This window comes from Dermochelys coriacea, chromosome 7, assembly GCF_009764565.3.
Source record: "Dermochelys coriacea isolate rDerCor1 chromosome 7, rDerCor1.pri.v4, whole genome shotgun sequence".
In the NCBI taxonomy this organism is placed as follows: Eukaryota; Metazoa; Chordata; order Testudines; family Dermochelyidae; genus Dermochelys; species Dermochelys coriacea.
In genome coordinates this window covers 33,947,128-33,974,976 of record NC_050074.1, presented here as the reverse complement: position 1 = coordinate 33,974,976, position 27,849 = coordinate 33,947,128, and the positions used below count along the sequence as shown (strand labels likewise).

Sequence of the window (27,849 nt, the reverse complement as noted above, 5' to 3'; positions counted from 1 at the left end):
TTCTCCAGGTGCTTCCGGAAAGAGACGAACAGTTCCGGAGAAACCCGATTTCTTTCCGAAGCCGCCTCGGATATTTCCGAGCCTTCCCGATCCTTTCCCGGAGATCCCCGAAGCGCGGCCGAAGCCGCCCGGCCCCGGCCTTGCGTGAGGAGGAGGAGGCAGCGGCAGCGGCGGCGGCGCGGCGAAGCGGGAGGAGATGAAGAGCGGCCGGGAGCGGGGCTAGCGAGGGCCCGAGCGGAGCCGGACGGAAACCGCCCCCCCCCCTTTCCCCCATCGCGCGGCGGGGCCATGGCGGCCAATATGTATCGGGTGGGGGGTGAGTCTGGGGCCGGGGCTGAACTGGACAGAGCCGGGGGGGCCAGTGGGGGGCCCGAGTGCGGGGCCGGGGGGGCCAGTGGGAGGGGGGCTGGGCGGGGAGTGCGGGGCCGGGGGGGCCAGTGGGAGGGGGGCGGGCGGGGAGCCGCGGGCTGAGGGAGCGGAGCGGAGCAGGGCGGTGCTGGGACGCCCCCGGGAGGGTGGCGCTGCGGGGCAGTGGCGGGGCCGGAGGTGTCAGTGCGGGGCGGAAGCGGGGCCGGACGGGGCGGTGTGTCCCCGGCACTAGCGGACTGTGGGGGCTGGACGGTCCTGGCGGGGGTTATGGACCGTGGGGGGGAGGATGCCCGCTTAGTGCCCTACAGGAAGAGGCTGTTCTCTCCCCACATGCTGCGCCCCTGTGTCGGGGAGGGGCGGAGGGGGCTGACCCACAGGGAACAGGCCGTGGGCGGGGGTGGCGAGCAGCGGGTTTGTTATGTGGGGGTTGGGAGGTTGTTATAGGGTGGGGGCGCTGTGGATTAGGGAAGTGGTTTCATCAGGTATGGGGTGTTCACGGGCTCTGGAGACCATGGGGCGGTTGGGGGGGATCAGGTTGGGAGAGAGGTAGACAATGGGGGTAAGGGATGATGGGCTAGTTATGTGGGGGCAGGGGAGTCTGGTGTAGTGAGCTGGTGGCATGGTGTGAAGAAGTTCAGGGACTGGGGAAATAGGGTACTTGGGGTTCTGGCTGGTGGGTTGGGCTGGTTATTTGGGGATGAGGTAGGTTGTGGGGGGAGCTGGCAGGTTATGGGGTGGAGGGAATCTTTGGGGGGGGCAGCTAGTTTGGTTACATGGGGTAAGGGAATTCACTGGGTGTGGGGCCCATAGGGGGTCCCGGGCAGTGAGCTGGTTTATATGGAGTACATGACTTGGTGAGCTGTGGGTATGACTGGTGGGGGAGCAATTGGGGAATGGGGGTCAGTGAGGTGTTTATATGTGGTCAGGAGTTTTTGTGGGGTGTATGTGGAGCAGATGACCAATTGGGGTGTGAGGTGCTTGGGAGAAGAGTCTGGGGGAATCTTGTTGTGGGGAGACTGGGGGGCAGGTTATATGTGGGGCAGTTTGGAGGCGTAGGTTGTGTAGGGCGGGTTTGGAGGGCTGCGTGAGGTGTATGTAGTTTTGGGGCTGTTGGGGGTGGATTATGGGCTGTGGGAGGGGGAGGCCTGGTTGGGGGATGTTGTGTGGGGTAGTTTGGGGGTCTGGTTATGGGAGTGGTGTGTGGAGCAGTTGGGGAGTGGGTTGGGAGGTGGGGACAGTTGTGCGACATCTCATTTTAGAGCAATTGGGGGTGGCTTGTGTGGAATCTGGTTGAGGAGGTCAGGAGGTTGGGGGATCTGATTTAGGGTGCTTGCAGGGGCTGGGCTGGTTCCCTGGTCCCTGCGTTTGAGCATGTGCTGAGGAGCCTGGAGGCATTGGTGCTGCACTTGGGGAGTGGCACTTTGGGGGAAGGGTTCTCTTCCTGATGGCTCTATTTTATAACGTCTTCCCCTTGTGCTGACTCTGGGGGCTGTCCTACAAGGGGGGTCTGATCTCACACTGAGATCCCCTTACTGTTTTACTACTTTGAGGGGTGGGGTTGGGGGGCTGTCTCCTCCTATCCTTGCGGTGCTATGCCCACACCAGTACCTGGCGGTTCCACTGCCTGGGCACTGTGGCTCGGCTACCTCCCGAGCCTGGTAAATGCTGCCCAGGCCTAGCTATTGCTGCTCCAGGCTGGAACCTATCACCAGGCGCTGGCAATGCTGGGCCCTGTCCATGCAGATGTTTGGCAGTTTGTGCCAGCAGGGGGGTGCTGCCTGGTGCCTGGCTGTGACTGGGAGTGGCGGGGGGGGGGGTCTGGGTGCTACGGGGGGTAGCCCCATTAGGAGAAGGTGGCACTGGGGTGGAGACTGAAAGTGGTGGTGTGCCCCTGTGGGGACGGGTGGCTCATTAGATGGCTCTGAGCATTCAGCCTGTCCTTCCTGGGTGCCTGCCTGTTCTCCTGATTTCCCTCTGACAGCTTCGGTCTCAATTCTCTCTGCAGATTATGTCTATTTTGAGAATTCCTCCAGTAACCCCTACCTCGTCCGGCGCATCGAGGAGCTCAACAAGGTAAGCAGCCATGGGACCAAACCCAGAGACACCCCCCACCCCATCTCCTGCACGCACCCGTTAGGGCCACAGAACCATAGCTGGTACCTGTATGCTCACCCCCCACCACTGTGCACCAGAGACCCACCCCTCTCCACCTCCCTCGGGCTGCAGGACTAGAGCTAGACATCCGTACCCCCTCTCACACCAGAGATCCACAGCCAGACCCCTCCCCCACCACCTTTGGGGATTTGTAGCCATACCCCTCTCTACAGGAGGGACCCATTGGCCAGACTGCAAGGTTGCACCTGGGGGTACCAGGTACCAGTCTGAGCCTGCCATGTGTAAGTACAGGAGGGAGGTGGGATCACTTGGTGGTTGCCTCGGTGCCCCATCTGGGAGGCTGCACCGAGTGCTGTGTCCAGGGCATGGGGGTGGTGAGGAGCAACTCCCAGGGGAACAGCAGTGCCAGCTCCTCCCCTCAGGCAGCATCCTGCTCTCATCCCCAGACAGCCAATGGCAATGTGGAGGCCAAGGTGGTGTGTCTCTTCCGGCGCCGGGACATCTCTAGCAGCCTCAACAGCCTGGCTGACAGCAACGCTCGTGAGTGCTGGGGCCCATCCCCATAGCCCTACTGGCAGGCCAAAGGCCTCTGGGGGTCTGTCTCAGGGGGTGCATGGAGTGGGGTAGAGGTCTTGGGGGGTTATTAGGTCTGTCTCAGGCTAGCAGGGGGTGGGTCTGTCTTTGGGGATGAAGAAGTAGGGGCATGCATTGGGGAGCAGTGGATCTGTCTCAGTTGAGGAATCTTGGCCACTGGAATGTGTGTGTGTGTGTGTGTGGCCTGTTGGGGGGCAGTGGGGCATGTGTGGGGTGGGGCTGGTTGGGGGAATATTATGGCCCCATGCCTGTGATGCAGGGCAGACATGCTGGCAGATTTGCTGCTGCCTAGAGCTAGTGGGTGAAAGGCCGCCCCTCCCTGGGCAGCTCCCTGTTTGCCTGGCTAGGAGAGCTGCTAGCTCCTTCCCCAGCCCTGTCTCCTCCCTCCTCTCCGCCTAGGCTGCAGGCACTGGGTAAGAGTGGCACTAATCCTTGTCATTCGCGGTTTGGGGTAGGGGGTGTCTCTGGGGTAATGAGCCCCCCAACACACAGTATAGTCTGGGTCCCACATCCTCCTCCTCCTTGTCTCATGCCTATTCACTGGGCAGTACCCATGGGTCTGTGAAGGGTCTTGAAGGTGCTGAGACTTTGACCTTTCACCCCAAGAGCACTGGTGTCAAACATCCAATTAGCAAATGCAACTGTGGAGACCGAGCATAGGGCGTATTTGGGGGAATATTAGTTCATTTCCCAGCCCAGAGCTGGGGTAGCAGGGGGCTGCAGATTGGGAGTGAGGGGCACCAGCAGAGCTGTGGGGAGGGCCTGCCATAGCAGGGGACTGTGGGTCAGGAGTGAGAGGTGCCGGGGGCGGAACTTGCCCAGCTCTTCCTAGCTCCTCATGTATGAGACTGGTGCAGCATGGAGGCCATGGGCAGTGCAGGGTTAACAAGCCGTGGGAGCTCTTCCGGTTGGGGCCTGTGCTAGCTGCTTGCCTGGGCTTGGGGTTTCCGGGCCTGTTCGGTGGGGGCCACCCTTGACTCTGCCCCAGTGGGGTGGGGGAGGAGTGGGACTGGGTCCTAGGGGGCTGCCCCCACCTACCCTGCCCCCACCCCACAGGGCTTCCTGAACACATGAGCAGGGGTGGAATCAGTGCCGTCCCCCACTGGGCTGCTGCCAAGTGCTGGAGACAGTGGGGCTGGGAGAACAATGAGCTTTTTGGCGGTGGCGCAGCTTGGCCACTTCCTGCTGTGGGGGATGGGCCTCTGAGGATAGGGGGCAGCGTGCTCTGCTGGGGGGAGGGTTCTAGGGGGTGCATTCTGGTCTTGGGCAGCAGGTGGGGGTTAACCTAAGGCCGCGCTGTGCTCTGGGGGTTATTGGGGAAGGGGGGACACGCTGCTTTTCAGGACGGGGAGGGTTAACCCCAGGCAGGTGGTCTGCTCCAGGGGGAGTTATGGCTGCTCCCGGGCGGGGGGGGGGACGGTTAATCCTGGGGGTTGCCCTGTTCTTGGCAGGGTGATGTGCTGAGGAGATGGTAGGAAGTGGAGGATTCAGGTTGGGGGCTGAGTGGGGGGGTAGGGCAGTACTCTCTGCTCCTGGGGGATGAAGTGGGTGATGGGAGCTGCAGGGCTTTGCTCCTGAGACAGTGATGGGGCTGGGTGCTCTGTGGGAGCTCTCTGTCGGGGGGGAAGTGGTAGGGCTGGGGGTTCTCCATCAGGGGAGGGGTGGCTGGGGGCTCTGTGGGGGCACGCTGTCAGGGGACGGTGGTGGGGCTGAGGGCTCTCTGTTGGGGGGGAGGTGGTGAGGCTGGGAGCCCCTGACCTTCGTGTCCTGCCACAGGCGAGTTTGAGGAGGAGTCGAAGCAGCCGGGGGTGTCCGAGCAGCAGCGGCACCAGCTGAAGCATCGCGAGCTCTTCCTGTCACGCCAGTTTGAGTCACTGCCAGCCACCCACATTCGGTGCGTGGGAGAGCTCTGCTGGGCAAAGGGGCAAGGGCTCTTCTGAGGGAGGGGCCTTCCTTGGCCTGGGGGGCCTTATCCTGGGTTTTGTGCCTCCCTGTTGCCATCTCCTGACTCTGTGTCCTCTGGGGCAGCCCAGCACCAGGCCCACTGCACAGGGAGGGGTGTGAGCCCGGAGCAGCAGCTCTTCAGGGCTGGCTCTGTGCTGCTGCTGCTGGGTCCGGCGGGATGTGGGGATCCCTCAGGGCCTCAATCCAGGGCAGGGGGAACCATGGGAGCAGCCTGTGATGTGCCCTGTGCTTGATCCCTGCAGGGGGAAATGCAGCGTCACGCTGCTCAACGAGACTGACATCCTCAGCCAGTACCTGGAGAAGGAGGTGAGGAGCTGGGCCTGTGGAGGGGCTTGGCCTGCATGGGTTGAGGGGCTGTGCTCAGCCCCCTGGAACTGGTCAGGGGTTGGGGGCAGGAGGACTTGCCCCCTGGCCTGGCCGCAGGTGAGAAGGGTTGAAACCAGGGCAGAGCTCTCTTGTGGGGGATGGGAAGAGCTGTTTCTGGGTGGGGCAGGGTTGGGGAAGGCCATTCTGCTGGGGTGCCCTGCCTCACCCCTCTGCACCTCCCCCAGGACTGCTTCTTCTACTCGCTGGTCTTTGACCCTGTCCAGAAGACGCTTCTGGCCGACCAGGGGGAGATCCGGGTCGGCTGCAAGTACCAAGCTGAGATCCCTGACCGGCTGGCTGAAGGTGATGGGAGAGGGTGTCTCCTGGACTGATCTGTGCCCCGGGGGGGAGGTCAGCCTTGCTCTTTGGGGAGCCGTGACCCGGGGGGAGCCTCAATGCCCTAGGGGAGCTGTGTGCCTTGCCTGCCACTCTCAGGGTGGAGGGGGAGAGATGCAGCATCGTCTTTTCTGACTGGCCCCTCCCCAGGCGAGTCCGACAATCGGAACAGCAGAAGAGGAGATGAAGGTCTGTGATCCCGACAACCCACTAACTGACGGCAGATCGACCAGTTCTTGGTGGTGGCTCGGTGAGACGCCAGCTGAGGAGAAGGGAGGCCTGGTGCTCAGTGGATGGGGTGGGAGCGGGTCTCTTGGTTCACTGGGGGGCCCCCTTGGGCTCTGGGTTGATGCTAACCTGTGTCCCCCCCAGGGCCGGTGGGACCTTTGCTCGAGCTCTGGATTGCAGCAAGCTCCATCCGCAGCCCAGTCTGCACATGAAGTGCAGCCGCCGCCTCCCGGGATATTACGCGGGTGAGAAGGAGATGGGGGACAGGGAACAGGCTGTGTGTTGTCTGAGTTTTACAGTCCATTTGTGGGGTGTCCCTATCCCCACTGTCTGCTGGAGGGCCCCTACAGCCCAAGGTGACTCACTGGATGTTACGGGGGCTTTTGGAGCTGCCTGCACCCTCCTGACGTCAAAGCTGGGGGGCTTGGGTTGACCTCCTGCCCAGAGGTTGAGACACGTACCCCTGGGGAACAGTGCACTCCTCTCACGGGGTGTGGCTCCGGGCCTCGTGTGTCCCCAGCAGCCAGGAGCACAGCCTGCTGACAGCCCCCTTCCCTACAGTTCCACCCATGGACACGCTGCACGGAATGGCTATGACCTGGCAAGGCCATGTCGACGCTGGTGCCCCAGGGGGGCCCAGTGTTGTGCCGCGATGAGATGGAGGAGTGGTCAGCCTCGGAGGCCATGCTCTTGAGGAGGCGCTGGCGAAGTACGGCAAGGACTTCAATGACATCCGACAGGACTTCGTGAGTGGGGGATGGGTGGGAGGGATCCGCCTGGAACCAGCTGTAAGTCCCTCCTTGTGGGGGTGATAAGAACCTCCCAGGCACCCGCACTGGACTGCTCCATCCTGAGGGGGATATGAACCTAGGAGAGGGGCTGGGAGCCTTGGAGATGATCCTCGCACTGGCTCGGGTGGGCGGGGGGGTGCTGAGGCACTGCGTCTCCCTCCCATCCCATGCCTCCTGGGGCTGGGTGTGTGGGGCTTTCCTGGTGCTGTCTGACCATCTCTGTGGCCCTTGCAGCTGCCACTGGAAGTCCCTGGCCAGCATTGGCAGTTCTACTACAGTGGAAAACCACCGACCGCTACATCCAGCAGGTGAGCTAGGCCCGGGAGGTGGGGGGACCTGGGGCTGGGCCTTGCTCCTGCCTGGGGCGAGTGATGGGGCCATGTCTCCTCCCTTGCTTAGGCCATGTCTCTGTTTTCAGAAAAGGTTGAAGGCAGCTGAAGCTGACAGCAAAACTGGAAGCAGGTCTACATCCCTACCTAGTAAGTATGGTGGGGGGGTCACCTCAGCCGAGTGTGAGAATGGGGGAAAGGGAGTTGCCCCCAGCCCCCAGTTTGAGCAAGTGGCGGAGCTAGGCCAGGAGGCTAGGCCTGGGGAGGGGCTATGTCCCTTTCTAGTGGGGTACTGGAATAAAAGGGCTCATCCCATGTGCTGTTGGGAGCAGGCCACCTGCCCACCCCCTAGGTGAGGGGGGGCTGAAGCTGGAGTTGGGTGTGACTCGTCCTCTTCTCCCCTGGGCAGCACTAAACCTAACCCCAATCAGATCATCTCGTGGGCTCCAAGCCTGGCATGAACGGGGCTGGCTTCCAGAAGGGGCTGACCTGCGAGAGCTGCCACATTGAGTGCTGATGTGAGGCTCCCAAGGGGTGGGGTGTTTGTGCCCAATCCTGGGGATGGAGGGCCCTGACTGCTGCCATGGATCTTGTCCCAAGAGAGGGGGATGGGTCCCTGGGCCTGCCTGCCAGCGAGTTGCTCGGCTGTGGAGTCCCCTTCCCCTAATGCTGCAGTCTCTCCTTGCCCTCAGCCACCCAGTCAGCACAGTGGTATGCCTGGGGCCCGCCCAACATGCAGTGTCGCCTCTGTGCCTCCTGCTGGATCTACTGGAAGAAATATGGGGGGCTGAGACCCCGACGCAGCTGGAGGGAGCCGCCCGCAGCGCCACGGTAACACCTCCCAGAGGCTGGGCATGCAGGGCACTGACAGTGTTGTGGCAATCCCTGCCTGGGGGCATAGGCATGCAGGGAGCTGCATGCAGTCCCTCGGTAATGCCTGCTGGAGTGGATGGGCATGGTGCAACCATCCATGGTTAATGCCTGCACTGGGGGCTGGGTGTCGGGGCAGAGGTGTTAGGCTGCACTGGGGAGGCCCTCATTCCTTGTGGTCTAGCAGGGTGCATACCCTACAGGGTGAGATCTGGGGACTGCTGGCACTGAGCTCCTCTGTCTAACCTGTACTGGGTTGTGTCCCTGCCCCCAGGCTCTCCCAGTGCCCCATGCTGGGCCCTGACCCACCTACCCTTCTGTGTCACAGGAGCCGCACTCCAGGGGCCACATGTCAAGGCCAGAAGCCCAGAGCCTTTCTCCCTACCACAACCAGCGCCAACCGGGCCAAGCTGCTGGCCAAGAACCGCCAGACCTTCCTGCTGCAGACCACCAAGCTGACCCGCATTGCCCGCCGCATGTGTCGTGACATCCTGCAGCCACGCCGTGCTGCCCGGCGCCCCTATGCCCCTATCAATGCCAATGCCATCAAGGCTGAGTGTACGTGTGCAGGGCTGGGAGGGTGGACATCATGGGCTCTCCCATCTCACACCCGCTCTCTGCTTCCCTCCATAGGCTCTATCCGGCTACCCAAGGCAGCCAAGACCCCCCTGAAGATTCACCCCCTGGTGCGGCTGCCGCTGGCCACCATCGTCAAGGAGCTGGGTAAGGGTTTAGGGAACAGAGCTCTAGGCACAGCAGGGACAGCCCAGCTTGGGAGGACTGAGGCCTGCAGCCCCACACCTGCCTGGCTCCCCATGCCCCACACCAGCCCTTTTCCCCCTTGGGATGGGGGAAACTCCTCAGACCCCTTGACCGGACAGCACTGCTCTCCACTTGAACAGAGCTGTTGCTCCACTGTGTTTGGGTGCTTGTCTGTGGATCCCACTCCAGGTGCATCAGCATGACCCTGGCATAAAGGGCAGAGTGGATGCAACCATCCCTCAGTTCCTCTTGCTGCCCCTGGCAGTGAGATGGAGCCAGGCTGTGGCTGCCTGCTGCCTTCGGCATGTTTCCTAGTGGTAGGTAGGTCACGTTAATCCCTTAAATGCTTTTTTCCCTTAGTTTTCTCAACGATCCCCTCCCTGCTCCTCCCAAATTCCTTATTTTTCTTCAGTGCTTTATGGATTGAAGGCCCTCAGGCTTTCCACCCTGTGTGTGTTCCCCTTTCCCATGGACCTGGCCGTTAACTGGGTGACTAGGCAAGACCTGTATCTGATTGGTGCACTCTCTACTGGTTCTTCTTATGAACGAGACAATCAGGGACACTTGAATTACTTCCCTCTGGAGCAGTCGGGGGTGCTTTGAACCCAGAAGAACGGGTATCAGGCTCCACACAAGACCTTCCACTTCAAGTCCCTGGCAGACAGTGCTGCTAGCAGCTGGGATGCAGCTCCTGAGACCGGTACCATTGGGGGGAATCTGAAATGGTACCAATGGGCCAGCCACAGCTGCCAAAAGTCAGCTTGGCATCACTGAAGACTGGTATCATGTCCGCCCCCTGAGGCAGACTTGCCCAGAACACCAGACCACACATGGCTCCAGGCACCAATCTACCTTCCCTGAACCAGGAGGTATCGAGAGGCCTAAGAAAAGTCCTTGGCCTTCGGTCCCCTCCCTCTCAGAATCCAGGGGCAAGTGACAAGGAATCGAGTGGTCCAGCACCCGTGGGTGATACTAAAATGACAGATTTGTTGGCACTGGAACTGTCGGCACCAGTGATAGACTCTAAGTTCTGGTGTTGGGAGTTGCTACTTCTCTGGTCCCAAGGATGCTACACACAGAACAGTCTTCAACAGCTGTACTGACATACTGGCCAAGAGGTCATGCTGCTGTCACAGGAAATCTCTCCCTCTCCAGACCACACCACTTCCTCCCGCCCATATACTGGGCTCTGAGAAGGGTTCCTCTCCAGTGAACACCACTTGTTTCAGAGCGCTGGTTTGTTCTTTGGCACCCACCTCCATGGCAGTGGTCTGATCAGCCCCACTCTTAGAGCTCTCCACTGTGGCAGTAGTGGGCTCTGCTCTGAAAATCCTCCAGAAGTGGCTCTCCCTCTAGCACACTGGCGAGCAAAGAATGTTCCACTCTCCTGCAGCTTTGACTGCAAGGCCTCCTTGAGAGACGACCCAGATCCCTTGGCCATGAGACGCTTGAAGGGTTAGAGATGAGGAAGAACATCCTGCCGAGGAGGGAGAGACAGGTCCTGAAACTGAGGAGCAGTGTCCCCAACCTCACCTGATGCAGCGGTTTCTGCTCTGGATGCCTACAGAGTATTTCAGGAGCAGTCTACTCAGACTCTGATGCCCTAGAAACTGAGACCTCAGTGATCCAAGACCCCTCATCTCCCAGACTATTCGACAACTCTGCTCTGGGCAGGATGGTGATGCCAGTTGGGAAGGGCACAGTGGAGCCAGCCACAGATCTCTGGAAGCCCCTGGGTACCTTCACCCGATCTTCAAAGCAAACAGAAAAATGAGAGATCAAGCTCTGCAGAAGGGAGCTGAGAAGTTCTACTTCCACCTGGTCCCTGGATCCCTTGTGGTCTCGGAAGGAGAGAGACAGACAACATGGTCCACTGATGTCTACCCTGAAAGACAAAACCCCGGATAGAAAGGTCGACCTCTCTGGGGTAGAAAAGCTTATTCCTCTGCCTCGCCCCAGGTACAGATAGCAAATTACCAAGCACTATTCTGAGTTGGACTCTAATTTAGGAGAAAGTAGGTCCCTTTATCAGTAGACTTTAAGAGGATCGACAGTATCTAAAGGCAATAATATCTGTCACTGGTGCAAACATCTCTCCAAGCAGCCATTGATGCTTTGGATATGCAGCTAGATCCATGGCTGTGGCAGTCACCACATGGCTACAGGCACCAAGTGTTCCAAAGGAGTTCAGAACACACATTTCAGAGTGGCGGTTCAAGAGATATTTAGCCCCTATACTACGATGTTCTACATTCCCTGGAGGGTTCCAGAGACCTGCTGCGATCATTTGACATTTGCACCCCGGCCTCCCGAAGGAAGCCGGAACAGCTATCTTCTTGCAGTGACAGCCTAGGTTTTCTCGTCCACCACTAGCCATCCTAACTTCATTGTCTAAGCAGTTGGACACACAGGTCAAGGGTCACAATCCAGAGCTGCTTTCCCCAACCTTATCTTGGGATGCTACCTTTATTCACTCTGACGTGGAGTGGAGTAATAACTGACCAAGGGGTACTATAAGTCCTCTCCCAGGGTACTCCCATTCCAGTCTCTGCCCCCTTTCCTATCCCTCTCCAAAGACCCTTCTCATGAAAACCAATTGTAGGTGGCCTCCCTGCTTTGCCTAGGAGCAGGGAAGAGATTTCTACTCCTGATAGTTCTTTATTCCAAGAAAAAAGGGGGTCCACGTCCCATCCTCAACTTGAGAAGACCGAACAGACACACATGCACCTTCCTGGATGGCAACGCTCACATCCCTCATCCCTTCGTTACAGGCTCAAGGCTAGTTTGTGGTTCCAGACTTACAGGATGCACCTTTCCTGTGGGCTAGAGCGATTGTGCTATGGAAGTGTCTCTGACTGACAGTAGGGGACAACCATTATCACTGCAAGGTGCTGACCTTTGGTCTCACCATAGGACCAAGAGTCTTCACAAAATAGCTGGTGGTGGCGCGGCCGTGCACCTGAAGATACAGAGCATGGATGTCTAGGCAGCCCCATCAGGAAGTCTCACTAGATTCTGTCCTTGGCCTATTCAAGAAACTCAACCTTATCATAGAACTAATTGGAAGGGAATTTACTAGGTCATCTAGTCCCCGGCACTCAAGGTAGGACTAAGTAATAACTAGACCATCCCTGACAGGCGTGTGTCTAACCTGCTCTTAAAAACCTCCAATGATGGAGATTCTACAGCCTCCCTAGGCAATTTGGTCCAGTGCTTAACTACCCTGCCAAGCAGTTTTTCCTAATGTCCAACCTAAACCTCCCTTGCTGCAATTTAAGCCCATTGCTTCTTGGCCTATCCTCTGAGGTTAACGAGAACAAATTTACCTCCCTCCTCCTTGCAACAACCTTTTATGTACTTGAAAACTGTTATCATGTCCGCCCGTCCCTGTCTTCTCTTCTCCAGACTAAACAAACCTAATTTTTTCAATCTTCCCTCATAGGTCATGTTTTCTAGACATTTAATCATTTTTGTTGCTCTTCTCTGGACTTTCTCCAGTTTGTCCACGTTTCCTGAAATGTGCCCAGAACTGGATACAATATTGTATCAGCATGGAGTAGAGAGGAACTGTTACCTCTCGTGTCTTGCTTACAACACTCCTGCTAATGCATCCCTGAAGGATGTTTTCCTTTTTTTCAGTATTACATTGTTGACTCATATTTAGCTTATGATCACCTATGACCTCCAGATCCCTTTCTGCAGTACTCCTTCTGAGGCAGTCATTTCCCATTTTGTATGTGTGCAACTGATTGTTCCTTCCTAAGTGGAGTACTTTGCATTTGTCCTTATTGAATTTCATCTTACATACTTCAGTGCAGTTGTCCAGATCATTTTGAATTTCAGTCCTATCATCGAAAGCACTTGCAACCCCTCCTAGCTTGGTATCGTGTGCAAACTTTATAAGTGTACTCTCGGTGCCATTATCTAAATAATTGATGAAGATATTGAACAGAACCGGACCCAGAACTGATCCCTGCAGGACCCCTCTTGTTATGTCTTTCCAGCTTGACTGTGAACCACTGATAAGTACTTTCTGGGAACTGTTTTCCAACCAGTTATGCACCCATCTTATAGTAGCTCCATTTTAGGTCGGGTTGGCAACCTATGGCACATGTGAACGGAACCCCAGGCCGGCAGCGGGCTGAGTGGGCCAGCAGTGTAAGATCAGCATTTTAATTTAAATTTAAAAGAAGCTTCTTAAACATTTTGTAAACCTTGTTTAATTTACATACAACAATAGTTTAGTTATATAATATATAGACTTACAGAGAACTTCTAAAAAACGTTTACATGTATTACGGGTACGCGAAACCTTAAAGTGAGTAAATGAAGACTCGGCACACCACTTCTGAAAGGTTGCTGACCCCTGATTTAGGTTATATGTCCCTAGTTTGTTCATGAGAAGGTCACACGCAACAGTATCAAAAGCCTTTCTAAAGTCAAGATATATCGCATCTACTGCTTCCTCACTATCCACAAGGCTTGTTACCCTGTCAAAGAAAACTATTAAGTTGGTTTGGCAGGATTTGTTCTTGACAAATCCATGCTGATTGTAATTTATTACCTTAGTCTTCTAGGTGTTTGCAAATTGATTGCTTAATTATTTGTTCCATTATCTTTCCGGCTACTGAAATTATGCTGAGTGGTCTGTAATTCCCCGGGTTGTCCTTATTCCCCTTTTTATAGATTGGTAGTATATTTTCCCTCTTCCAGGCCTCTGGAATTTCTCCTGTCTTGATGATGATGATGATGATGATAAACTCCAGCAAATCATCCCACCCCAGATGGTTTATAGTAGCTCTGATTGACTCCCGGTTCATCAGTGGTATACCTTCCCGAGGAGAGATTTCCCCAGACAATCATCGGCCATTGCAGGGGCCTCAAGCAGTGGTGCACTTTGCTCCCCCCTAGCCTCTGCCTGTGGCACATACTAGTTTAGTCCCCAGAGGGCTGTAATACTTAGTCTAATCCAGGTTATTGAGCCCAATAGCCTGAGTTAATGGGGTGGGGTTGAGTTGTCTGTGCTATACAGGAGGTCAGACTAGATGCTCTCATAGTCCTCCTGGCTTAAACTCTGTGACCTCCCACATCAAATTAAATCAATCAGCCATGGTGAAAATGTGTTCTCAACTCTTAGGTTGCTCTGACAGGATGCCAGGCTTCACCTCCCCCTGCACAAGGCTGGCTCAGATTGGTATATTGCCTTACAAGACAGACATGCACATCATCATCCCAATTCGTACCATCGTCATTAAACTGGCGGACAGAAGTTCTGCATCTCTATCCTTCCACAAACAAAGACCTCAATCGCACATACTTCTGGGATGGACTGGGGTGCTCGGATGGACCAACTTCAGATAGGGGAACCATTGTCTCTGGGGGAGATGAGACTGCCTACACATATCTCTCTAGTTGCTGGATCTCATTCATATGTCACTTCTGCCTTCAGTAGCACTACCTGATTGTTCTGACATAGTATCTCAGAATCGTGGCCAGATTCTCCATCCAGACGCAAACATCTAACTACCTGCTTGTGTTGGCTGGCTAAGGGCTGCTGGTAAAGCCTGTTCATTGCAAGTCTGAGGACTGATTTTACCAAGCCTAAAGCCCTAAACAAGGAGAACCAACTTCTCACAATGGAGAAGATTCTCAGTCTGGGAGCTCCATGCAGCCATGGCTCTTTGGAAAGCCCTGGTCCCAAGATTGACTATCGTCTGCATCTGAGTCTCTGTGGACTTTAGATCAGTTTGGTCAAGGTCCACGTTGCAACAGCTAGAGCATGCCAGCCCAGTCCAGTCACGTGGTGTATTCTGTCCCCTACTGTTCCTCCAACAGTTAGCCAAATAAAGGCCTGGCAGGGCTCATGTTCTCTTCAGCACATTACTCTCACAGTGGCTCTTCTGGTGGCCATTCTGTCAGCCAAGCAGGTGGGCAAACTCCAAGCCCCCTGGCTGCCCCAATATACCATGTTTCATCCAGATCAGGGGGTGGCAAGACTACCTCCTAAAGTTGTTTTAAGATTCCCACTGAATCCAGAGTGTGAATTTCCCTGTTTTCTTTCCTAAATACAATTCCTCTTGGGGCAAAAGAAGCAACTCCACTCTGTAGAGATCTCTAGGGCCCTGATCTCTTACCTAGTAGGAGCAGTCTCCCCACCTTTTGGTTGCATTAACTGGCACAGCTAAGGGACAAGTGGTCTCTTCCCAGAGCCCATCTAAATGGTTTCCCTAGTGGATTCTAGTGTTGTCACATGGCAGGCATTCCCTCTCCCCAGGTATCACAGCTTTTTCAGCCAGAGGTCAGGCTACCTCCTCTGCACGTTTCAGGAACCCTCCTGTTGGAGTAACCCACTGCCCCGTGCCCAAAGCTGAGTCCCAGACAGGGCTTTGAGGCCAGAAGCCAGGTTCAGAAAGGCCATGTTCCAATCATTGTTCAGGGCCACTGATGGCAGCTGGGAGGGGGGACTGCTGGCCAGTCACCTAGGATGAGATCCATGTAGGGCACACACAAGGGAACAGAGGGTAGGTCATGGCCACGCTGCCCTTCATACCCTTAGGTGTGCAGAGAGGGGACAGGGGCAGGACACTGGCGTGGCCCCAACAGGCACCGCTGGGCAAATGATTCCCATCTCGCTTGTGGGGCTCAGACACTTAGAGGGGGATTCCCATGAACACCACCATCCCCAAGCCCCCCAGTTAGTGCAAGGAAAGGAATGCCAAAGGGGAGTTTGATGTGCAGCCCTGCAGAAATCCTCATGGGGGTGCAGTGGGGCATTGTGGTGGGGGAGGGCTGTGTTTGGTTAATATATTGGGGTGGGGGTGTGCATGGAGAGTTGGGGGTGGGGGGTGGCGGAGGGCAGTGAACTAGGCTGTGGGATCCTCATGGTGCTGTCTGGTTTTCCAGCTGCGCAGGCCCCTCTGAAACCAAAAACACCACGCGGCACCAAGACGCCCATAAACCGGAACCAAATGAGCCAGAACCGGGGCTTGGCCGGCATCGTGGGCAAGAGGGCGTATGACAGTGTGAGTGCCACACACACACACACTGTGGGGTGGGGGGCAGGGATGGCATGAGTGACCTGGGGGGTCCCCACCCGTGGGTGGGTACTCGCTGTCAGAACTTCCTGCCTGCGCTCTAGAGCCCCTTCGCAGGGGAGACGCTGCTCAGGCAACCCCATGGGAGTTAGGTTAGTGGGTCCCAACAGAGGGTGGCGCTCAGCTGATGGCTCCGGTTTGTGATTGGTGTAGGGGGTGGAGTCCATGCAGAGGAGGTGTTAAGGCCCAGCTGATGGCTCTGGTCTGTGATTGGTGCAGGTGGCAGGGAGCGGGGTCCCGTTTTCGGCCAATGGCCGGCCCATGACCTCTGGGATGCGGTCGAGTGCCCAGCCAGCTGTCAAGCGTCAGAAGCTGAACCCAGCTGATGCCCCCAACCCTGTTGTCTTCGTGGCCACTAAGGACACCAGGTACCTTGGGGGTGTGGGGCAGAGGGGGCCCCAGGTAATGGGGGGAAGGGGAGCCACTAGGTCACAAAGGACAGGTCCTACCAGGCAATGTGGGAATCATGGCAGATGGGGGGACAGGCAGAGGGGACGCTTGGTAATGGGAGGGGATGGGTGGGGCATACCCCAAGACCAACTGGGGGAGAATTGAAGCTCTCAGTTGGATGGGGGGGAAATTGGGGGGTTTAGTCTTGCCCCCCTTCTAACCCACTAGTTTTTGAATGGGGAAGGGCATTCCGTCTCTTCTCTCCCCACCCCCAACCTCCAGGAGGAAGGCAGGGGCTGAGGCCTTATTCTTGCTGTGACTTGTTGCCCCTCACCGAGCTGAGGGCTCTGTGTGTTGAAGCAGCAGGAGCTAGCTGGCTTGTGCCTGTTCGGACCCAGAGCTGCCTGTGAGGGTATTTTGGAGGGGCCCTGACCAGCTGCTTGCAGGCTGTCCCACTCTGACCTGCTGTCTGTCTCCTGCAGGGCCCTGCGCAAGGCTCTCACCCACCTGGAGATGCGCCGAGCTGCCCGTAGGCCCAACCTGCCACTCAAGGTGAAGCCAGTGCTGCCCATACGGCCTGTGGTAGCGCCGCTGGTGCCGGGGCCCCCGGCCCACCCTGCCAGCACCAGTGAACCCATCATCCTGGAGGACTGAGCCTGGCCCGTCTTCCCAAAGCCGCACCTCCCATCTCCAGAGCCTGTGTGCGTGGCAGGCTGGGCTGCAGCGCCTGGTTCCACATGTCCCCCTTGGAGGGGGGCTCCCCTAGCCCCCTGAGGGATCAGCCCAGGGGTATGGGGTGTAGGGGTGTGGCTTCCACTTCTTTATTTCCACAACTCCCCATCCCTCTTCAGGGCTGGGGTGTTTGTGTCAGGATCTTGGGGGGGAGGGGTTGAAGTGGGGAGCCAGGGGCTCCGTCTGCCCCCTCTTCCCAGCTGCAGTTATTTCTTGTCTTTCCTTGTTTCCCTGTGTTGATTCTGCTGTCTCTGCTCATTTCCCACAAGCCACAGCTCCGCGTCCCCGCCCCCGAGCCCATGTCCCCAGCTGGGCCTGGCTCCCTCCCAGCCGGGCCTGGGTTTTGTACATGATCAGAGAGGAGAATGCCTGTATGTTTTTTTTAACTCAACCTGTAACCAGTTCTTATAGCAACCAGGAAATAAACCAATGCCTTTTCTTCATCTGCCCGCTGCTGGCGGGGGAGGAGGTGGCTGGGGCTCACTTGGTTGGGGAAGGACAGGAGATTAATGGAGCCCTCACTTCATGGGGTCTACTGGGGGAAGGGAGGGGACTCCTCATGCTGGGCTGCTGCCTTTGGTCAGTCTGGTGCTGGTCACATGACTGCATCTCACGCTGGGGCTAGGCCCTGTTGTCCTAATGGGGAGAGGGAGGATAGGTGGCATTGGGACCAGCTTCTGGGGGTGGAACTGGGGGTTGGGAAGGAAGCAAAGGGTGATTGGGCCCCACCCTCTGAGGCGCAACTCAACATCAGGCACACTCCAGGGGCAAGGAGCCAGTTTAATGTGCTAGCAGGGGAGGGTTGCCAGGGAGCCACCTATGATGTGTGTGTGACTACAGAAGAGAGTGCCCTCTATCTTCTCCAGTGCTGCCAGAGGGCCAGCTTCCTCCCCTGGGGGTGGCTGGGTTGGCAGCAGCATCCTAGCTTCTGCTGCCTATGAGGATAGGTCTACACAAACAAAACCTCTTAGTGTTTGTCTGTCTCAGGGAAGGTACGTGCTCCCCACCAGTCCAAAGGCGGGAGAGGAGGAGGCTGGCTCTAATAGGGCTGTGGCCCCTTAGTCCAGCCCAGAGAGCCTTGCCTTTCCACCACCACATACTTCCCCAATATCTATGGGCTGGCTTCCAACCCCTGCATCTCCCCCTCACATGCAGGTAGGTCAGGGGCCCAGGGTGCCCCTCAGCTGAAATAGCTGGTGATGAGCTCTTGCCGCAGGCAGTGGGACTCCTGGGAGAGGGGCTCAGGGTGGGGAGAAGCCTGGGCAGGTTGCCTGGCACCCAGCTCCACCCCCTCAGGCATGGCAATGCCCCGCCCTACAGCCATATTGTGCAAGACACAGCAAGCCACGAAGATGTGGCAGACCTTGAGGGGGCTGTACTGGAGCACCCCCTCTGCCCGGTCCAGGCACCGGAACCGGCCCTTTAGTACCCCCACTGTACGTCCCACCACAGCAAGTGTGGCCATGTGCGCTGTGTTGTATCGCTGCTCAGCTGCTGTCTCTGCTGTCTCCACTGGTGTCAGCAGCCAGGGCTTCAGGGGGTAGGTGCCATCCCCTGTGGAGAACCAGACACGGGTTATGCTCTGCAGGTTGACTCTCTGGCTGTCCCTGTCCTTCCACCCATCCCCATGGCAGGCTCCAGCCTTTAAGATGGGGCCTTTCCCCTCCGTAGGATGCCAGCTCCATTCAGGCTCTGGGCGGGGCACTGGCAGGGTCAGGAGGGGTGGGGAATAGAATAATGGGGGTCCTTCCCTGTCTTGGGCAGCTTGGAAGTTGAAAGTCACCATGATACTCCAAGAGGGAGGAAAGGCCTATCAAGGCCTAGTGTGCACCTCTCCTCTATGGGGTTCTTCCAGGCAGGGCAGGCTGAGGCAAGTAGAAGAATCTGATAGGTGGGTGGGTATTCCCTCAGGGCCCCCTGCACCTAGTGGGGAATTTAGGCTAGTGTGGGGGATGCAGGTGCCAACAGCTGTCATGGAGCCTTCACCACACAACCTGTGTTCGAACCACCCTAGGCAACCTCACCACTGGAGCTTGGCCTGTGGTTCACGGCTGGTGCAGTTAGCCTTGATTTCTTCCCTGGCTGCTAGGTGCAGGCAGGGCTGCTATGATGGGCTAGGGGTGGGATCCAGGTTACTCTGCGGAGATAGGAATCCTACTTCTGTGGTGGAGTGGAGACACTGGGGAGTGGGGACAGCCAAGTAAGAGGTGCAGCAGGTGCATGAGATTGGCAGGTGGGGCAGCCGAGGGAGGGGTCCCTAGGCCATGGCTCACCCAGCAGCCAGCCATTCATGTTCCGGTGCCCCTCAAAGATGCCCCTGAGGCTGGAACAGCTGAGGATGTGGGCATCTGGCACAGAGCCAGGGAACTCGGCCACCACATGGGTTATCATGCCATGGGCATCGCACACCAGCTGCATGTTCATGGAGTGGAAGCGCAGTGGGTTGCGGTAGAGGTTCTCGTGATCCGAGGGCGGCTTGAGGGCCACGTGGGTGCAGCCCAACGTGCCCAGCACATTGGGGAAGCCAGCAATGCGCAGAAACTCCTCTTTGGTGCGGGCCTGCTGCTGAGGCTGGAAGGGGAAGCGGATGTAGGCATTGGCACGGCGGGTCAGGGCGGTCGTGACTTGGGAAACGCAGCGGGACATGCTGGCCTGGCTGATGCCAGCCGCGTCGCCCGCCGGCGTCTGAAAGGTGCCCGAGGTGTAGAAGTTGAGGGCAGCCGTCACCTTGACGTAAACAGGGAGAGCATGGCTGCGGCCAGTCGAGGGCTGCAGGTCGCGCTCTAGTGCGTGGCACAGGTCTCGGATCATCTCAGGGTTGAGCTGGTAGCGCCGCATCACCTGCTCCTCTGGCATGTTCAGGAACTGGATCCGGGGCTTAAACACACGCTCCTGGGGCAGCCGCCGCCGCCGGCGGGCATGGGCACGCTGGGCCAGCAGGTATAGCGCCATGGGGGAGCTGCAGCCACCCGGGGGCGGGGGGAAACGGCTCCACCTGCAGAGAGCAGGCCTGGGGGCAGGCTCGACGGGGCTGCGGGAAGGAAGGGGGCGAGGAGGGATCTCCTCTTGCCCGAGTGAGGAGTGGGAGGGTATTTAGGATTGGGGGGCAGGGTCCCTACTTGCCCCGACCGGGGGTGGGGGAGGAGCCGGAGGGCGGGGTCTCGACTTGCTCCGGCGCCGGGGGTATCTAGATATTAGAGTCCCCCCCCACCCCGCCGGGGGGAGGCTCCGATGCGAGCCAGAGGGACCCGCAGCCAGCGGCTCGCCGCCGACCCTGCGCAAGACGCGCCCCCCCTTCCACCAATCAGCGCGCCCCACTCGTGATTATTAATGAGGCGTCAACCCCTACGCCACCCATACGGCATATTCCTATTAGCCCCGCGGAAGCTATAGTGAAGTCAGACCACTTCCGGTAGCAACGATCGCTAGATCGGGGCATTTCCGGCGGAAGTGCTTCCTGGTAGGGTCGATTAGGGAGGGAACACTTCCGGTGGCGCGTAGTTCGGGCCCGGGATGGAGCCGGATGTGGAGTCGCTGCCCCGCGGAGGCTTCCGTTGCCGTCTCTGTCATGTGACTGCGGCCAACAGTGAGGGCCGCAGGATCGGGGTCACCGGGGTCGCGAGTCACTTGGGGATGGGATGCTACGAAGCCAGGGTGGGGGCTGGGAGTGAAGTTGAGGGGTCGGGGTCAGGGTCAGAGATCACAGTCTGGTGGCTAGGAAGTGTTGGGGTCACGGCCCCGCTTAGGTCTGAGGTCATGGGAGGTCTGGTCCTGGGGTCAGAGGTCATAATTGATCAGAAGACGTTGTACCATAATCTGAATGGGTTGCTGTCAGGTCACCATGCAGGTCAGAGGTCACAATTGGGGTCAGTGTTGGGGTGTTATGGTGTGTTTGTGGGGTAGGGGGTTAATGTCAGGGCAAACAAAGCAGCATTGTGGGTGTAAACGTCTCTGTCTCCATCCAGGTCAGGGGTCACAGACTGGGAGTGATTGTGGGGGGTGTTATGTCAGAGATTGCCATATGCGGGTTAGTGGCAAGTTAAAGATTGCCCTCTGCGTCAGGGATGGCAGTATTTGAGGGAGTTGCAGTAGGGGGGACAGTGTGATCTTCAACCCCACTCTGCCTCTGTTTCCCCATCACTCCTGAGCTGCATGTGCCTCCCCTGCAGAGCCCAGCCTGCAAGATCATCTGCAGGGGAAGAAGCACCAGCGGCTGGAGAGCTTGCGTGCCAAGCGGCAAGATCAGGAGCTTCGCAGTGTCTTTGTCAGTGGCTTCCACAAGGGTACATCAGCCTCCGAGCTGAGTGAATACTTCCAGACCTTCGGGGACGTGGCCAGTGTGGTGATGGATAAAGACAAGGTGAGTCCCATGGTCGGGACAGGGGCTCCCTGGGGTAGATGAGACTCCTGCCTGGTACTAAGAGCTTTTTGCCCACAGGGTGTATATGCTATTGTGGAGCTACAGGACCAGGAGGTGATGGAGAAGGTGCTGGCTCAGCCTGAACATTGCTTGGGGGGGCAGCGGCTGCGGGTGAAGCCCCGGGAGAAGAAGGAATTCAAGTACATGCCTCCCAAGAAGCAGGGATCTGCACATCGTGAACAGCTGAGTCCTGAAAAGCTGGTCCAGGCCCTGTGCCAGGCTGATGATGTGAGTGTGGACGGGGACCTTGGGCCTGTCCTATCTGCTGACAAGGGTGGCTGCTGAGCTGCATGGGGCAGGGACAGTTCTCTAGGGCAGTGGTCTCCAAAGTGGGGTGCGGTGCGCGAGATGATCCCAGGGGGTGCACGGTAGCAGGAGCGCTGCTGGACGGCACTCCGCCGTTCTTTTTCTTCTGCGGCAGCTCTGCACATCCACGGCTGGTGTTCCCCTCCAGCCGTGCGTCTGCGGCAGGTCTTCCGGTCTTCTTCCGTCGGCTGCATGTCTGTGACAGGTCTTCTGGTCTTCACCCTGGGGGTGCGCGAGTCAAAAAGTTTGGAGACCACTGCCCTAGGGTGTGTGTATGGGGGAGGTTCTGAGCTATCTGTGGCTAGGATGATCCGTGGAGTGGGGGTTTGGGCTCTGTGCTTACAGAGCTTAGGGGTGGGGAGAAAGAAGGACGGGGGTTCTGAGCTGGGTGGGGTGGGGTTTTGGGCTTTGCAATCCCAGGCACATGTGGGATGTGTGTGTGTTTGACGATGTTGCCCCCTCACTCCCCTCACACGCACCCAGGTGGATTCCCAGATGTCACAGCTGGTGCAGCTGTTTGAGCTCTCCGAGAGCGAGAGGCGGCTGCGACACCTACTGGTCACCCTGTTCCAGGAGGTTTTTTCAGAGTTCTTCCCTGGTAAGTGCCAGCCCCGTGTATGTGCACATGTGCCTGTCCGTCTGTCCCTGCCCCATGTGCCACTGCCATGCCTTTTGCCTCCTGTGTGTGTGCAGGATGTGCCATCCTCCCCTTTGGCTCGTCGGTGAATGGATTTGACATCCATGGCTGTGACCTGGATTTGTTCCTGGACCTGGAGAAAACAAAAACCTTCCAGGCATCTGCAAAGGGACCCCAGGGGGCACAGGTGAGAATGCATGGTAACAGGGACCCCTGGGAGATCGGGGGGTTGCGCGATAGGCACTGGTACCAGGGACCTTTGCAGTTGGGGGGCATGATGAGTGCTGGTCACTAAGTGCACCCCCTTGCAGGCCGAGGCGGGGGCAGGGCCAGACTCTGACTCGGAGGACTCCATCCTGAGTGACATTGATCTGACAACAGCGACGGTGCCCGAGGTGCTGGAGCTGGTGGCAGCTGTGCTACGGAAGTGTGTACCAGGTGTGCACAGCGTCCAGGCAGTGCCCAGTGCCCGCCGCCCTGTCGTCAAGTTCTGCCACAAGGACTCTGGGCTGCTGGGAGACATCTCCATCAACAACAGGTGCAGAGCCTGGGAGGCAGGGCTCAGAGGCCAGAGTGTGCGTGTGAGGGATGTGGGGAAGCCATGTTGAACCGGGGGTAGGAGCCAGCTCCATCTGGGAGGGGAGGGGGACCTCTCCCATCTAGAGCATCCCTCTAGGGCAGGGTGTGTAGAGAACTGTTGACCCCGCTCTGGGGGAACATGGAGCATCCTGGCTCCATGGCTGAAACTTGTTCACCAGCTCCAAATCCATATGGGGCTTGGCCGGGTGGGGGGTGGAGTGGGCAATGGCAAGGGTTGGGGGTGCCTCAGGGTGTGTGTGGGAGGGGGTTGGTGCTGCCCCCCCAATGTGTCCCATCTCTCTGATAGGCTGGCGCTCTGCAACACACGCTTCCTACAGCTCTGTACAGAGGCTGATGAGCGGGTGCGGCCCCTGGTCTATGCACTGCGCTACTGGGCCAAGCAGCAGGCCCTGGCGGGTAAGGACTACCTCTTCCTGCAATCTGGGGGGTGCATGGTTAGAGCTCCCATCTGGAGGAATCATGCTGGGGGTGCATGGGTCTAGGATTTGGGGGTATGGACACCTCCATCGTCCTGTCTAATGGCCCCCATCTTTCCTCAGGAAACCCCTTTGGGGGTGGCCCCCTCCTCAACAACTATGCACTGACCCTGCTGGTGCTGTTCTTCCTGCAGACACGCAGCCCCCCGGCCTTGCCCACACTGGCCCAGCTCAGGGAGCTGACAGGTAAGAGTTACCCCACAATGTACCCAGCTGGCGTTGCTGCATTAGCCCCTTTCACCCCGGGGCAGTGTTTATCTCACTCCCCCACCTCTGTCTCCTCCCCAGGGGATGGGGATCAGGCTATTGTGGACGGCTGGGATTGCAGCTTCCTCCAGGACGCGTCACGGCTGGAGTCCAGCACCAACACGGAGAGTCTGTGTGAGTGCTGGTGGGGGCGGGTGGGGGAGTAATGGCCTTCAGGATGTCCCCCCACCCCATGTACACAGCCTACGCATGGGCCTGCCACTTGAGACCAGGTGGACTCACCCTACCTGCTTGGGGCGGGGGCTGGGAGGAGGGGGATCTCAATCCCCAGGGAGCCGGGCACAAGGATGTGAGTGATTGTCCCAGCTCTTGCGTGGTTTCCCTTCCCATCATGCTCTGGGGTTGGGAGAGAAGAACACTTCCCTGAGCTGCTGCCCCAAGGTCCATCCAGCCTGGTTTCCTGCTGGCAGTCCCGTGCAGGCAGGTTCCCTGGTGCTATTGCTGGGGAGGGGGGAGAGAAGAGAATTTCTCCTTCCCCAGCTCCCCATATGTCCTGCAGGCTGCGAGCCCCGCAAGTTCTTCCCCAGCCCCTTTGTGCTCTCATGGCTGTGCAGGGCTCCTATCTCCCCACCCTCACCCCGCCTCTTGCCTACTTGATTCTCTTGCAGCCACCCTGTGTTTCCCGCACAAAATTATCTGTTACACACACTCTGGGGCATCCACCTTTACCCTTCTGTAGACTCAAGGCGTAACCCTGTCAATTTAGGCACCCCACCCTTTCCCAGTTCCTAGGGCTCCGGGTATAAGGCACCCAACATTACCCTAAATTTGTTGCCCATACACTCTAGGACATTCCACCTCTACCTAGTTCTTAGGGCTCAAGGTGTAACCTGGTTGATTTAGGTACCCTCTCCCTTTCCCAGTTCCTAGGGCTCCAGGCAAAAGGCACCTAACTTTACCTCTCCGTGGGCTCCAGGCTCTTCCCCTCCATGGACTCAGAGCTTAATCTTCTGTGGGTTTATGGGGTCTTTGATCAGTGAAAGAGCCTTACACAGTAATATCCTATTTAATGTGTATTTATTAACAATCACCAAAACACAATGCAGATGCTAAGCATATGATGCTCTCTACTGCCATTAAGGCAGATGAACTTTTCTTGAAGGCCAGTCAGGATCAGGTCATCTGTGGGACTCCAGCTTTTGCACAGTGTGGTTGGTAGGGAGTTGAGGTCTAGCAGCTCTGATCTTGGAGCTGTGTCCTGGAGTTGGTTCCAAAGAACTTCCTTTTGGATCTCAGTTTATATAGTGAAATTTAAGTCTTGCTTGGCTGTACCTTAACCAATCATTTTACTAAAATATTACTAAACAATTGTCTAACCAATCCTAACATTGTAAGACAATTATACCCCTCCACCATAGTTGATTTACACTTAGCAAAATTAGTTCTGCAACAGACAGAAACAATCAAAGAACTAGAAACTATACAGATAAACAGTAGAGAAGTAGGGAGCATAAAGGCAAAACAATAGAAATATAGATTCTACGATCATAACTGTTTTTTGTAAGTGATTTCTCGCCAGACCGAATACCATCAAACAAAGTTTTCTTTAACCATCTTAAGCTCTGTTTCTTTATCTGGTGGTGGGTACTACTAAGACAGGATCACCTTCTTAACAGCCCGATAGTATGTTGTTTTAATGCAGTAGTTCTCAAGTTTCATTGCACCATGACCCTCTTCTGACAACAAAAATTACTGTATGACTCCAGGAAGGGGGACTGGAGACCGAGCCTGCCTGAGTCCAGCCACTCTGTGGGTGGAGGGCAGCTGAAGCCCAAGGGCTTCTGCCCAGGGAGGGGGCATGTAACCTTAGCTCTGGGTAGTGGGGCTTGGGCATTGGCTTCGGCCCCATGCGGTGGGGCTTGGGCATCAGACTTGCTGGGGCCCAGGGCCAACACCAGCTTTGGTGACCCCATTAAAATGGGGTCCCAACCCACAGTTTGAGAACCCCTGTTTTAATGTAATTTAGATGGAATGTGAGGACGTGACTTTCTGCTTCTTGGCATACGGCTGCATTAAAAAAAGACCTCAGACCTTACAATATGGCTACAGGAAAAGGCCTTATCCTGACACCTGGGCTCACCCTTCCCTCCCTGCCCCCAGCCACCTTCCTCTCATCTGTCTGTATCTCCCTGCAGGTTCCCTCCTGGCCGAATTCTTCCGTGTCTTTGGGGACCATGACTTTGCTGGCTGCGTGATCTCGCTGAAGGAGGGCCAGGCGCTGCCCCTCCCCAGCTTCCTGCTCTCGGAGATGGGTGCCAAGCTCAAGCTGGGCCCCTTCAATGTGCAGGACCCCTTCGAGCTGAGCCACAATGTGGCAGCCAACGTCAATGAGAAGATAGCGCTGCGGTTCCAGCACTGCTGCCGGGATGGGGCCAAGTACTGCCGCAGCCTGCAGTACCAGCGCAAATCCAGCAAGGGGAAGGCCTGGGGGCTTGTGCGGCTCTTCCAGCCAGGCGTGCCGGAGGCTGGGGAGCTGGGCCCTGATGGGCTCCTCATCACCATCCCCTTCACGCTGATGGCACTCTCCCCTGGGAGCCGGCAGCAGTTGTGCCAGGCCAGGGACTTCCGGCGCTGCTGGTTTGACAAGGTGTGTGCCGCCATCACCTTCGTGCTGAAGGATGTGCTGAAGTGCAGCTGCACAGGGCCTGTAGGAGAGCCCCTGGGGCAGGAGCCCACAGAGCAGGGTGGAGGTGAGCAGCCTATAGTGGGGTCCAAGCACCCCCGGTCTGATGAGGGAGGAAGCTTGGCTGTCTTCCCAGCCAAGAAGAAGCTGAGACCAGAGGGCCCAGTGCCAGAGGAGGAGGAGAGCCTGAGCTGGAGCTGTGCTGTGTGGCATCGTGTCTGGATGGGCCGGCGCCGCGTCCGACGCCAGCTCCGACACCTGGGCAGCCCACAGCCAGACGCAGAGCAGGAGGCTGGCTCCCTGGAGGTGGAGGAAAAGGTGTCAGAGGCCATAATCCAGCAGGAGGGAGATTCCATGGGGTCAGAGCCACTGCTGAGGTTCACAGCCTGTGCCCGGGTGGGCAGGGGCCAGGAGGACACGCGGACCCTCCTGTGCTTCACCCCAGGCCCCCAGCACGGCCTTCTGTTCCAGGACTTCTATCATTTTTTACAGGGCTTTCTGCCCAGAATGGTGGAGCGGTATGTGACCAGAGCAGCCAGGGGTGGGCAGTGACATCCATGCCTGCACCCTGAGACTGGGGGATGCTATTTTAAATGGACTTTGCTGTGTGTACCATGCGAATGGGAAGGGAATAAAGGGCCTAGCTAAGTGCTTCTCTGGGCTGTGCCTGTCCCGCTGCTTGGGGGCTGGGAGGAAGTCCCCTGCTGGATGCAGGCCTTTCTCCTATCACCCTGCCCAGCGTCTTGTGAATGTGCTGCTGTTTGTCCCCTCTGGCGCCTCATAGCTCTGGGATTTGAAGCGCTGGCCTGACAGTATTCTGCATGCATTATTGGGGGTGGGGCTGATTCTTCATGGGGTGGAGGCGGACTATCAGCAACGGCCAATGCGGCATGAGTGGTGAGTATAAATGCAGTTGATGCCTGGAGGGGCAGTTGCAGAGCAAGGAGTGAGAGGCCTGGAGTGGATAGACCTTGACTGTGGCCAGTTCAGCTCCGCTCTCCTCTCCATGCAGCAACAGCAGTACTATGTGCTCCACTGGGGGCTATTGGGGAGGGATCTATGGGAAGGGGCAGTAAGGGGTTGGGGGATGTACTGGGAAGGGATGGGGCTCCAGGAGAGGCAGCTCAGAGCAGGAGAAAGTGTTTCCCAGCCCCAGGCATGGCCCCGCTCCCTCCCAGGGCTTTAAGTGCTGCCTTCCCCAAGTGGAATAGGTCAAGGGTGCGGGGGAGGGAAGAAGAAAAAGTATTTAGGGCCCTAGAGCGTGTAATACTCCCTCCCTCAGGGGCATGCAGGTGAGGGAGCATGGGCAGAATGGGGCCAGGCTAGGATTGGGGTTCTAGAGGCAATATAGCACCTTTCCTCCATAGTGCCTCACCGGTGGGCACCATACCTGAGGGCATTTCATACCTGAGGTTAAACCAGGGGTTGGGGTGCAGGGCAGCAGCGTGGTCTCTGGTAGTTTCCAGTGGAGCCCAGCAGTGCACTATGTGATTTAACGCAGATCTATTCACTGCACCTACTGAGTTCTGAGAGGTGGGCGGGTCCAAGACCCTTCCCCCAGCCTAAGTGGTGTCGGGGG

The 27,849-nt window shown here is 57.5% G+C and overlaps 3 protein-coding genes across 5 annotated transcripts; 2 read left to right on the top strand and 1 right to left on the bottom strand.

Moving 5' to 3' along the window:
- The first annotated feature begins 137 nt into the window (after positions 1 to 137).
- Positions 138 to 17,384, top strand: MTA2 (metastasis associated 1 family member 2). The gene is given in 27 exon segments (XM_038408766.2): positions 138 to 316; positions 2,375 to 2,442; positions 2,931 to 3,024; positions 4,855 to 4,972; positions 5,286 to 5,349; positions 5,595 to 5,712; positions 5,896 to 5,923; positions 5,925 to 5,962; positions 5,965 to 5,995; positions 6,118 to 6,184; positions 6,186 to 6,218; positions 6,535 to 6,661; positions 6,664 to 6,719; positions 6,760 to 6,761; positions 7,012 to 7,072; positions 7,183 to 7,218; positions 7,221 to 7,243; positions 7,503 to 7,528; positions 7,531 to 7,611; positions 7,786 to 7,881; positions 7,884 to 7,924; positions 8,292 to 8,348; positions 8,350 to 8,521; positions 8,597 to 8,686; positions 15,629 to 15,747; positions 16,039 to 16,187; positions 16,692 to 17,384. Coding segments are annotated over 27 exon segments (1,995 nt in total). The 5' UTR covers positions 138 to 288; the 3' UTR covers positions 16,864 to 17,384.
- Positions 17,030 to 20,340, bottom strand: LOC119858351 (putative nuclease HARBI1). Its single transcript, XM_038408765.2, has 2 exons — positions 19,215 to 20,340; positions 17,030 to 18,495 (listed from the first exon to the last, which is right to left on the bottom strand). Exons 1-2 carry the CDS (start codon positions 19,891 to 19,893, stop codon positions 18,122 to 18,124), a joined length of 1,053 nt encoding a protein of 350 aa, XP_038264693.1. The 5' UTR covers positions 19,894 to 20,340; the 3' UTR covers positions 17,030 to 18,121.
- Positions 20,330 to 27,849, top strand: TUT1 (terminal uridylyl transferase 1, U6 snRNA-specific). 3 transcript variants are annotated; one of them, XM_043519553.1, is made up of 10 exons: positions 20,330 to 20,401; positions 21,111 to 21,301; positions 21,380 to 21,589; positions 22,151 to 22,265; positions 22,361 to 22,491; positions 22,616 to 22,842; positions 23,191 to 23,300; positions 23,444 to 23,566; positions 23,669 to 23,761; positions 25,783 to 27,849. In XM_043519553.1, the coding sequence occupies exons 2-10, from the start codon at positions 21,287 to 21,289 to the stop codon at positions 26,820 to 26,822; spliced, it is 2,064 nt and encodes a 687-aa protein (XP_043375488.1). In that variant the 5' UTR covers positions 20,330 to 20,401; positions 21,111 to 21,286; the 3' UTR covers positions 26,823 to 27,849. The 3 variants fall into 3 exon arrangements, with proteins under 3 accessions (XP_043375488.1, XP_038264691.1, XP_038264690.1); XM_038408763.2 differs by having other exon boundaries at positions 20,362 to 20,527; XM_038408762.2 differs by lacking the exon at positions 20,330 to 20,401 and adding an exon at positions 20,622 to 20,788.

Bases quoted from the DNA above. Each gene is read 5' to 3' on its own strand.
- LOC119858351 (XM_038408765.2), bottom strand. From the start codon at position 19,893: ATGGCGCTATACCTGCTGGCCCAGCGTGCCCATGCCCGCCGGCGGCGG. The intron at 18,496-19,214 runs GTGAGCCATGGC...GGTTCTCCACAG, and splicing joins CATGAATGGCTGGCTGCTGG to GGGATGGCACCTACCCCCTG.
- TUT1 (XM_038408762.2), top strand. From the start codon at position 20,698: ATGGGAGGTCTGGTCCTGGGGTCAGAGGTCATAATTGATCAGAAGACG. The intron at 20,789-21,110 runs GTCAGAGGTCAC...CCTCCCCTGCAG, and splicing joins GCTGTCAGGTCACCATGCAG to AGCCCAGCCTGCAAGATCAT. The intron at 23,762-25,782 runs GTGAGTGCTGGT...ATCTCCCTGCAG, and splicing joins CACCAACACGGAGAGTCTGT to GTTCCCTCCTGGCCGAATTC.